Source organism: Pithys albifrons, chromosome 3 (assembly GCF_047495875.1).
Source record: "Pithys albifrons albifrons isolate INPA30051 chromosome 3, PitAlb_v1, whole genome shotgun sequence".
Lineage (NCBI taxonomy): Eukaryota > Metazoa > Chordata > Aves > Passeriformes > Thamnophilidae > Pithys > Pithys albifrons.
In genome coordinates, this window is record NC_092460.1 from 50,724,738 (window position 1) to 50,736,853 (window position 12,116).

Consider the following 12,116-nt stretch of genomic DNA (forward strand, 5'->3'; position numbering starts at 1 on the left):
TAATTTTCTGCCATTGCAGAGGCAGTGAGAATTGGTGACTTTATTGGCACTTTCTTTCAAGTCTGCACTTCACCTTTGCATCTGTATTTTCACGGATACGTCAGGGTTTTCCTAGGAGATGGTTTCCTTGCCTTGTTTTTATGTTTTTATGTTTTGAGGTCTGGATTTTTTTTTATTTTTAAAGGCATTTCAGACAGTAGGTTTTAGCGCCTGTAATGCTGTTGCCTTACTGCAAACTTGAATGGCTGATTTCTCTGGAATACTGCTTGTATCCACTGGGTATTTTCCCTGTTACATCTGGACCCTCTTCAGTTCTTGATAGCTTCTGTATCACCCTGCAGAGAAGATCTTGTCATTCTTGTTGAGCATCTTGTTGTCGTTCTCTGTCTGAAGGCACAGCAGAGGTGGTGTCATGTTTTCTGTGTGGCCCAACATGGTCTGTGGCTCCTGTCAGTCCTGTCACACACACGCTTTGTATTCAGTGCCCTGTGTTAAGCCTTGTCCACTTGTTCTGTTGTGAACACAATGACTGTGGTATAATTTGATCCACCCGTAGGTTTCTGGGCTCCAGAAATGTTCAGCAGCTTTCTGATTTGATATGTCTCTGTTCAGAATGTAATATAATAAATGTGATGCAGGGACAGAAACTGTATGTACAGTTTCCTACCTAAGATCAGAACCAGGTGAGCTCTGGAGTCAGTAGTTGTCTGACGTATCTGCCATGCAGAGTTCTTGAGGTGTCGCTGTTCACACATGATACTGTTTCTACAAATTACACAAACTCCTCTCCACGCTGAATGCTCCAATGTCTTGAGTCTGGAGAGTAAAGTGTTGCTGTTTTGTAGCGTGTGGGCAAGTTCTTAGGAAACTAGTACTTATTCACTGCAGACTGTGTGCTAGAACCAGAGGGTCTCCATATTGTTAGAAATCCCTACTTTATTCTGAAAGGTGAATAAAAGCCTGTCTTAATCCAGACATGAGAAAACTGCTGAATCCTGACTGCAGGCTAGACAGCATGCAAAAGAAACTGCTGTGTGCCACCTGAATTTTTTTGTCCATTTCTTTGCTAAGTAGTTACTATTGATATATTTTCCTTGTTTTAGGGCAGTCCCGTGGTGTGACGGAGAGCACTCTGGACTCTGAATCCCAAGGTCCTGAGTTCAAGTCTCAGTGGGACCGTCCCCTGGCGGTTCAATGCCTCCCTGCCATCCCATCCCGTCACATCTCAGATGCTCAGCAGGGTCAGCCCCGGTCAGTACCGGGTGCTGTGACAGTCCTGAGGACTTCACTGTCACTGTCCAAGCTCGCTCGGCCGTGGCAGATGGACCTCAGGACTGAAACGGTGGGGCCAGTTCTGTGCACGCTGTGCCTCACCTAAAAATCCACTGCACAGGCTGGAAGGGCACACCCACGTGGGGAGAGCCCTGCCCTAATCTGCATTCCTGAAGTCTGGCTGTACATACATACATCCATTTTCCTTGTTTTATGAGCTTTGTCAGAAGTCTCTACCTTGCCTTGCATGCTTTGAGAGCAGTTACATCGCTAGGGCTGCCAGGTGCTCTCACAGTAAAACTAACATGAAGTAACTAATTTGAAAATTGATCACTTGATAAGGCACTGAAGCCTTATTGACTTAGGGACTTTGATTGCACACTCTGCATATGTATTAGTTTAAAGTCCATTTTGGTGCCAGGTGGGTTTTCAGCCCAGACCAGCAGTTTCCTTCCATGTTGCAGATTAGATGTGTCAAAGACAGACTTCTTAGATGTAGGACTGAAAATCCAGAAAACAATCCACAGTATACAGTGCAGGTCAGTCCACTGGTGTTTGAAGTTGCTTTCTCACAGTTTAGAGCACAGTTTGTATTGCTTAATCCAGTCTAACTGGACTGCCATTGAAAGAAGTGGTCCTGCTCCTTCTACTGTCTTTTCCAACCCACATTCTTAATACAGATCTAATGTAGTCAGGGCAAGTCAGGCCAGTTTCTTGACTGCACAAAAAAAAAAATAAAGACCTGCTTAAGTGTTCAGTAGTGGTAGAGTTCCTGAAAGGAATTATGGTAGGCACTTACATGTTTGGACTACCTCAGGTTAAGACTTTTAGATCTACTACTTAGATGTTGGATTTTGGAGGTAGTTTTGTTTTCTTTCTTTTGAATCTTAGGTGGCAGTAGCAATCTATTCCGTATCTTCTTGTTACTTGTGCGAAGAAATCCACAGATAAACCATAAAGAGCATAATGGGGGATCACTGTTACTCTCCTGAGATCAACATTTAGCTCTACCACCACTTACTGCCACTGTGTTACTGGATGTTTTTGAGCTCTCAGGCCAGATACTGTTTTGTTACATCCCGATTTTTCTGTGTTGGGTTATACCTCAAGACCTCTAGAAGCTGTGAATCAGGTAGACAAACCTTTGCAGGACTAATCTTCCTCCTCTGGCTTCCTGCAGGCTTTATTTTGTTACTGAGGAATCTTTGTGTGTGTCTTTAATGAAGCAGATTGCAAGGCTGGCAGTGGGCTCAGTGTACTGGAAAGTCACTCAGTTCTCTGGATATTTATCACTGTTGTCTTAAGCTGTGCCTTTGGCTCCTGTGTGTGTGCTGTTGTTTTCAAAGAGGCTGAGCTGTCTGGCCCAACCTTGTCAGTTTTTGGGTTGGTTATAGGTAGAACTCTACAGTGGGCTTTGGGATGCCACTGCTACCTAGAAGACTGTAAAACACAACTGTTGTTAGATATACACAAGGTCTTACTGATCTTTATGGTCTTCAGAGACTGTTTGTGTTTCAGTCCTATATCTGAAAACTTCTGGTTCCCAGCCATTGACTAAAAATGTAATTTTCATAGCTGACCAGACAACTGAAAGTTTATTCTAGTTATGTTGTCTATCTACTGGCTAAAAAAGGCTTTGAAGTTTTGGGTTTTGGAAAGGATTTCTAAAAAGAGCAAACTCACACAGAATGTGCGTTCTTGGTACTTATTACTTCAAATTTTGGCTTGTAGGTGGTAGTATTCTTTTACGATGGATCTTCTCTGAGTATTCTCTAGGATTAAAAATCCTAACAAATTAGTTTTATATAGAAAGCACCTCTAGATTTTTGATGTAAAGAACTATTCCAATGAGATTATTTCACAGCCATTCAGATCATGGGTGGGTTTTCTTAGTGTTGCTGGTGGTATGTTGTGTTTTGAGACATTAATGAAAATAATTAGAACAGTATTGTGGTTTTGACATTTTTCTTTCTGTTCACTGATGTCACAGAATTACCAGCCCAAGGAGCTCAGGTGAATGCTGGAGTTGGTTTTAGACTAGTAAGCCTTAAAGCTGGAAGTATCTTCTGATTTATGAGGAGGGGGAGTTTCAAGAAGAGGAAAGTCTTCAAAAATGCAGATTATTATTTTCTTGTGAATAAAGATGAGCAAGTCTTTTGTTTCTCAAAACAAGGACTGCATTGCCCCTTTTCAATGCTATATCTGAAATCCTGTAAATGGGTCTTTCTAAGAAAATACTATGCAGTGGTTTAAAAAATTAATTAGTTCCTTTTTGGACACCCTGATCACTTTCCAGGTGGTTTTCTGAAGGGCTTAATAAACAATAGGTTGATCTCAAGAAAGATGAAGTGAGGATTTTTGATTTGGGACTTGCCCTGTCCTGGAAATTGTGTCTTTTCAAGAACAGTTCTTTGCCCTGCTCCAAGCAGTCACAAACTGGCCTTTGAGCTGTGTGGGCACTGCTGGGAGGTGGCCGTGCCCTGCCATGATGGTTACATTGTAGGTACAGGGTTTGTGCTGGCTCATGTTCTTTCCGGGCACTTCACTTTTGTTTTCAGTTTTGTTTGTTCATCATTAAGGGCAGCAGACTACCTTGTGGGTTCCAGAGAGTATCTTTTATTCCTTCCTCACTCATGGGCTGTTTGTTTTCTGGATATAGTGCTTCAGCATTTGCCTGTTCAGGGTGTCCCAACAGGCTGCTTAAGATGCCTGTTGAAGCTATTTTAAGCTGTCATCTATTTTTTCTGATGCTTTCTCCATTTCCTTGATCTCTAATCTGAGGGTCTCTTCTACTGTAACTCTTCCCATGTGCATGCATATTTATTTACTTCCTAAGGTAACTACTAAACATTGAAAGTTAGTTTGGGTTTTGTTTGTTTTTCGGGGGTTGATGGTGTGTGTGGGTGTGGGGGTGTATGTGTGTGGTGTGTTTTGAGATCAGTCTCCTGACACACAACTCTGAATTCATGAGTTTCAGTGAAAGAAGTTGGACAAAGCTTTATTCCCCTGATTGTTCCTTCTCTTCTGAATCTTCAAAAATATCAGTCATGCAAGTGAAAGATCAGTCCTTAGTATCCCTTGCAAAGCATAACTTCTAGCACAAGATCTATGTTAATGAAGAATGGGCTGACTGATTTTAACACTTTTAGTGGAAACTTTCATTCTGTCTCTGGTGCTTTGTACTAATGTAGAGTGTATAAGTGGAGTTATAAAATCTCTGTTGTGGTAAACCTGCATTCTTGCCAATCTCATACAATATTTTCAGAATTCTAAAGTCATGATCTTATATGTGATAACAGTAGCAAAGTTGTAGAAACTGTTACTAGAGGAGCTTGGGAGTTTGGTTAAGGTATCGTGAAATATTTTAAACAAATTTGTAATGCTGATGAGCTTTTCTGACTTACATACTGTTTAACTGTGGTCTTTTTCCACTAATATGTGGACCAAGTCATCTCGACAACCTCTTTAGAATTAATGAAGTTGACATGTCCTTTTAAATGCAGTTGCTGAGATGAGGAGTATTTTAGGTATTGTTTAGATTGAAGTTTTTGAAAATGCAGTGCAACACCTCCTACAGAGCATCTGTGAAATTACCTTTCTGGCAGAAATGGTGCTGAAATATTCCAGTAGTTAAGATCAAAGAAATTACTCTTTAGTAGGCATTCTCAGATTCCAAACATTGTTTTACAGCCTAGTCCTGCGTAGCTGAGTCACGCAGTGCCCCAGCTTTTCACCGAATCACAGAATGGTTTGGGTTGGAAGGGACCTGGAAGATCATCTAGTTCCAATCTCCCTGCCATGGTCAGAGACACCTTCCCCTAGACCAGATAGCTCAAACCCCCATCCAACCTGGCCTTGAACAGTTCCAGCAATGTGGGGCATTCACAGCTTTTCTGGGCAACCTGTTTCACTGCCTCACCACCCTCACAGTAAAGAACTTTCTGCATCTACTCTGTGTGAAGCCATTCCGCCTTGTCCCATTACTACATACCCTTGTAAAAAGTACCACTCCAGCTCTCTTGTAGCCCTTTTCAGTGCTATAAGTTATCTCTGGAGCCTTCTATTGTCCAGGTGGAACTGCCTCAACTCTGTCTTCGTAGGAGAGGTGCTCCAACCCTCTGATCACCTTTGTGGCCCTCCTTGAGACTCACTCCAACATGTCCGTGTCCTCCTTATGTTGGGGACCCCAGGCCTGGTTGCAGTACTCCAGGTGGGCTCTCATGAGAGCAGAGTAGACCAATACCCCAGGTCTTTCTCCTCAGGGCTGCTCTCAGTGCATTCTCCAGCCAGGCTGTATTTGTGCTTGGTGTTGCCCCAGCCCAAGCCCAGGACTTGCACATGGCGTTGTTGAACTTCATGAGGTTCCCATGGACCCACCTCTCAAGCCTGTGGAGGTCCCTCTGGGTGGCATCCCTTCCCTTCAGCGTGTCAGCTGCCCCGCACAGCTTGGTGGTGTCACCCAGTTTGCTGAGGGGGCACTCAAAGCCGCTGTCCAAGGCACTGTCCAAGGCGTTCAACAGTGCCGGTCCCAGTACCCATCCCTGGGGAACACCACTTGTCACTAGTCTCCACTTTGACCTCGAGCTGTTGACTATCCAGCCAGTTTCTTGTGGACCAGATAGTCTGTCCATCAAATCCATGTATCTTCAGTTGAGAGACAAGGATGACATGCAGCACATTATCAAATGCTTTGCACAAGGCCAGGTTGATGATGTCAGTTAGTTTTTCCTCATTCACCAGTGCTATAACCCAGTTGTAGAAGGCTACTGGATTTGTGAGGTGTGATTTGCCCTTAGTGAAGCCCTGGTGGCTCTCACCAATCACTCCTGTATTTCCCATAGTTCCCAGGAGGATCTGCTGTATGAGCTTGCTGGGGTGAGACTGACTGGCCTGTAATTTCCTGGATCTTCCTTATTTCTCTATTTAAAAATTAATACCTCTGCCTTCTGTATATCCCAGGTAACCAGGTTCCACATTTCCTTCTGGAGAGGGCCTGTATTTTCCCTACTTGTCCTTTTATTCCCAATGTGCATCTCAAAGCTTTTCTTTTTGGTCTTGACAGCCCTGGCCAGATTTCATTCTATCAGGGCTTTAGGTTTCCTTATGTGATCCCTGGCTGCTTGGACAATTTCTCTGTATTCCCCCTGAGCTACCTGTCTTTGCTTCCACCCTCTGTAACCTTCCTTTTTGTATTTGAGTTTGTCCAGGACCTCCTCTTTCATCCATGCAAGCCTGCTGGCATTTTTGCCTGGCTGCCTCTTTGTTGGAATGCCTTGCTCCTGAGCTTGGAGGAGGCAGTTCCTGAATACTAACCAGCTTTCTGGGGCCCCTCTTCCCTCCATGGCTTTATCCCATGGTGCTCTACTAAGCAGATCCTTGAAGAGACCAGTCTGCTTTCCTGAAGTCCAGGGTGTCGAGCTTGCTGTGTTCCCTCCTTGCTGCGCTAAGACTCCTGAGCTCCACCATTTCTGGTCACTGCAACCAAGGCTGCCCTTGAGTTTCACATTCCTCACCAGCCCCTTGTTGGTGAGAACAAGGTCCAGCACAGCACCTCTCCTCGTCAGCTCCTCTCTCACTTGGAGAAGTTCCCATCAACGCGTTTGGGAAACCATGAGCTTTCTGAGTTGTTTTTAGTCTAACTGCCCTAGGTTGAATACACAGACCAAGGTGTGTGCTACTCCTGCAGGCATAGGGACTTCATTTTCTTAAGCAAATAGATTCTGAGCACTATGGAATGTTCCTGTATCTATATATTCCAAATAGTAATGTTTCACCACTTGGTTACCTTGGGGTTTGCTTTGTATGGGCTCTTGACATGGGAATTTGATTTCCCATCCTAGAGTTTTTTCATAGCTTTTTGGCCAGGAGGGCTACTTTGTCTCTGACAGTGTTTGTTGTGGGAAGGGACTGGCTGTCCAGTGAAATTCAATGAAATTTGGCAATTCAGTGCTTACCAGCACTGACTGGATGTAGGAGAATAAAAACCCCAAACAGCTACCCAACAAAAGACCTCAACCCCACAACGAAACCTCTCTCCATTATTCTATAGTCAACATTTTTTTGGCAACTATATTGCTCTGTTAGTTATGGCTGATCCCAGAAGTGACAGAGTTCAGTGAAATTTAAAATTACGAAGATGGTGCCTTCCCATCAACCTGTTAATTCTTTATAGTAATTGTTGTCTAATTCTGTTGGCTGAGAGATTTTAATACAGCTTTTTCACTCCTCTCTTGTTGAATTTTTCAAGTTGAGAGATCATAGTCTGGTACCCAGTGATCTTTCAACACAAATTGTGGGAGAGTGGAGTAGAATGGTCCTCTCTAGTTTAGACTCTGTAAAGTTTAGAAATTACTTTTATCCAGACAAACTGGATAGTTTTCAGTAATGACTGATAGGGGAATTTCGCTCAAACAGAAAGTCAAGCTACTTGAAATTAAAAAGTAGAAACTATTGAAGGGATGTTCCTTCAAGACACTATTGATTGGTCTGACCACATATACAATTGGTTTTGTTTTTCAGATTTTGGATCGCTCTTTGATCTGGAACATGACTTGCCAGATGAACTGATCAGCTCCACAGAACTGGGACTTACCAATGGTGGTGACATTAATCAACTGCAGACCAGCCTTGGCCTGGCACAAGATGCTGCCTCTAAACACAAGCAGCTCTCTGAACTTCTACGGGCTGGGAGCTCCCCAAATCTGAATATGGGCGTTGGTGGCCCTGGCCAGGGCATGGCAAGTCAAACCCAACAAAACAGTCCTGGAATGGGAATGTTAAACAGTATGGTGAAAAGCCCCATGGCACAGGCCGGGTTGACTTCTCCCAGTATGGCGATGGGCGCAAGTGGACCAAACCAGGGTCCTTCTGCGCCATCCACAGCAGGAATGATGCCAACAGTAAACAGTCCAGTTAACCAGCCTGGCATGGGAATGAACACAGGGATGAATGCTGGCATGAATCCTGGGATGTTGGCAGCAGGCAATGGACAGGGGATGATGCAGGGGCAAGTCATGAACGGTTCCATTGGAGCAGGCAGAGGCCGGCCTAACATGCCGTACCCAAACCCAGGAATGGGTAGTGCTGGTAACCTGCTGGCTGAGACACTGCAACAAGGCTCCCCACAGATGGGAGGGCAAGCTGGACTGAGGGGGCCACAGCCTGGGGCCATGAACAAGGTAAGATGAGCTAAATTTCATTACCTTCCTTATAATTGTTGACTTTATTTTGTAAAATTTATTCCTCCGCAGTATGAGTTCTATAGCATTTTTTTCTTTAAGAATCCTGTATCATGGGGTAAATAGTTTATATGCTGCTAAAGTGGAATTTGTGACAGTCCTACAAAGCAAAAATTGAATCTTGCACAACAAACAAGACCATGGCTAGATTAAAAAGACTGTTTTAGAAATCTTGTGGCAGTATAAATTATCAGCAACACTGAAAAGTAACTTGATTGTCTTTTATTCTGTTTTATGCTTTGTCCACAACTGTGTTTTCCCATCTAATGTGATGCTGGTATTGCGAATGTGATGGGAATCCCTCAGAACCCTTTAGATGTGATGGTGCTTTTTTTCTGTGTGACAGTTAATGGAAGAGTTTGTTGTCCAGGCTCAGCTGAGTGTTTGTGCTGTAGCAGATGCTGAGAGGCACGTGCAGGTCTGAATGGGCTGATGTGCCCACTGGATGTGCCAAGACTTACATGGGCCTTGTGAAGAAATAGGCACTTGAGTTAATGGTGGAGAATGAATGCTTGTGTAAACACCTGAAGACAAATGTTGGGTTCTTAAGACTGTTAATCTGACTCAGTTCCAGTTTTAAAATGCACAACAACTTTTTCTATAGGAGAGCAAACCAGAAAGCTGGAAAAAAATCTTTTTATACTGGAGAAGGAAATAAATGTGCTTTTGCAATTCAGGAGGTTGAAGAAAGTTGTTGTCATGAGTCACTGAAAAGACAAGAGAAGACCTAGTGGTTTAAGTGACAAAAAGATGCCTAAATTTACTTTTTGTCATGCACAATTAGTTGTCTTAGAGTAGGAGCTACTTGAGTATTTATTCTCCAGTTTTCAGTGTTTTGATCAAAAGCCTAGAAAATACTTAAATGTTCCAGTTCACTTTAGCTGGGTATTTTATGTCTCTTGGCTAAGGAGGAGAGATTTTTTTCTAAGGTGCTTTGCAATACCTAAGTCTATCTCAGAATGCCTAAAGTCAGTCCAATTGGAGGGCTAGGTATGATAAATAACAGTCTATAAATGTATTTGAAACAAAGGTAAGTAAGTTTTATGCAGTTTATTAATGGTTTTGCCATGCTTTACTATATTAAGTGCAATTACTTTAGTGAATGTTAATAATTAAGTTCTTTAACCTTAACTGCTTAAGCTCAGTGTGCTGCTAACAGTAGTTCGGGGGTGTGTGTGTGTCTATAAATATGTATATATGTTCAGTAAAGGGTTGATTTTTGTGGTCTGGTCATTTCAGATATTTTTGCATGATAGGAAAGTTGTTGCAAAGCTTGATTACTGTGGTAGAAAATCTGTAGCTTACAGTGGTAAAAAATATGTAGCTACTTAGGAGGGTTCTTGTATTGGAATTATGTAATATCTCATTTATTATTCCTTGACTGTAAAAAAATAAAATTTGATCTTCAGAAAACCATATTCACAGGTCAAAAATTGACGTACTGGGTGCTTGGATGGAATGCAACTTCTTAATCCTTACTTACCAGAGCTAAAGTAGGGTTATGCACTATAATAAACTCATTTATCTAGAAACAAGGAAAGGACATAAACCCAAGCTTTTGGGTGATACAGTCCAAAATTAAATTGTCTTCCTCCCTTATTTAAATTCCAAAATGTGCTCTACATCTAAAGTAAGAACATTTTGTGCTTTTGGGAATATTCAGACCAAATACATGATAACTTCTGTTTTTTAGTTCATAGTCCCAGATGATTAAAAGTGCTTAGAGTTCTTTAATTGCTGATAAAAAAATCTCGAGACTTTTTGTGTAAGTTTGGTGGGTATAGCCTTCAAAAAGGAGTGGAAACTGCTGGATGAGAAAGAACAGTCTGAAATGGAGGCTGAAATTCCAGAATGTCTTCAATCGGTTTGGTTGTTGGCAGGGAGCCTGTTTCCCTCCATACAGTGGAGTTAGCAAAGTCTGACAACAATAATGTCTGACCATTTTATCTCTCCACCCGTCTACTTCTGGGTTTTCCCACCTACAAATCTTCGAAAAGTAGATGAAAACAGAAGACCTCAAGTAGTTTTTAAAAGCCAGTTTTTCTAATTGGTAAATTTAGCACTGTGGTGCTGTTAATGTGGGAGTTTGTGTAATAACTTCTGAAGGTTTGCTTCATTGCTGAAAAAAATGTGCATTATCCAGAAGCCCTCCTTCAGTAGGAGGGGAAAAACCCCCAGACCAGATGCCTTAGTTATGATTGTTCAACTTCACTGTGTTAGCTTGCCAAAGTCAGCCTCCTTAGGTGATGCGAGGGTCACCTCTGTGAATCCTTCTCAGTGGTGTGTTGTGTGCAGTGGTTTGTTTGGAGGAGTGGCTTGGGTTTCCTGTCACGTTATGTGCTTCTAACAGTAAAGATGAGCTCCAAGGGGCTGGACAGTTTGGGAAGCAAAACTGGTTATGTTTCAGCTTTGTGGAGTTAACAAAGAGTTTTCTTCCTCTCTTTCTAAAACACTGACCAGCAATAGAGTGGAACATTTGCTTTGCACTTCAGTCATGCACTTCCCAGCTTCCCAACTAGTTGTGCATGTTACTTTTTAGGACTTGACATCCTAAATGTCAATGTAAATGATTGATTTATACACACAAACTGTCATGACCTGATTCTTGCACCCTGTGATCTGATGCCATAGTTTTATGTCTGGTACAAGCAGTCACTGATCCACTGCCTGGATGCCATCTCTAGGCTGTGTGGAAGAACTAAGCCAGACTTGAACTGAAACTCAATGTGGTAATTTAAAAAAAAATAATTCCAATTGGGTTGTGTGTCCAGTTTGTACTCATCAGTTGGGAAGTATCCCTGAAGTAGGGAGGGGATTTTTTTAAAGGAGCTGATCTTGCCAGTCAGAGGAGGATGTGAATCCTGCTTTGGTGACAGGACCAGCTTAGAAATACCTGTGAAAGCCTACCCTGAAAGGAAGTATTACAAATTTGAAGAGGAAAGGAATTGTAACAAGTTTCACTTGAATAGTTTTTTTGTTTTCTATGTGGTTTTACATGTTTTCTATGGTTTTGTGCAAGTTAGGAGGACAACAGACATGCTTATTACTCTTAAAATAGTGTTTTGAAAATTGTTTGTAGGGCTCAGATTCTTTCACTGTCTAATCATTTTTCAGGCTTTTTGTTTCACTGGATAGATTTACAGATTTGATTGATTTAACTGTAAACAGGTAACTTATTATAGAGCTCGAGTTTGCTAAAAACAAATTCATCTTTCCTGTTTTCAACCATTCTTCATTTGGAATTGTATCTTAAAACCTGCGTTTTGTTGTTTCACTGGGTTCTGTTGAGAGTGCCCAGTTAGGCTCTTACTGTCCAGCCTCTTCTTAGGGAAGGAGGTTATTTGTGGGTTTAAGTTGATGTGTGCATTTATGTCATAGCAGGGCTCTATCACAGTGACCAAGTTCACCTCACCTTCAGGTCACTTAGATCACCTCCCACTGATTGAAGAAATATTTCTCTTTCTCTCGTAATGAAATGGAAATTAAGGCGGGTCAGATTAATAAGGGCATTACTGCTGCCTCTGCTATGTGAGTATTTCACTTGAAATGTTTAGAGTTTCAGTAGTAATTCTTTGCCATTTGGCTCACTGAGTATGTACAGGATTC

The 12,116-nt window shown here is 42.2% G+C and overlaps 1 protein-coding gene across 3 annotated transcripts in view; it reads left to right on the forward strand.

The window, feature by feature from the left end:
- EP300 (E1A binding protein p300) overlaps positions 1 to 12,116 on the forward strand; it is a 63,188-nt gene that overhangs the window by 9,707 nt on the left and 41,365 nt on the right. For all 3 annotated transcript variants that reach the window (XM_071551838.1, XM_071551839.1, XM_071551840.1), the window contains exon 2: positions 7,792 to 8,450. In XM_071551838.1, the coding sequence (XP_071407939.1) occupies positions 7,792 to 8,450 (659 nt within the window). The remainder of the gene's footprint in view (positions 1 to 7,791; positions 8,451 to 12,116) is intronic.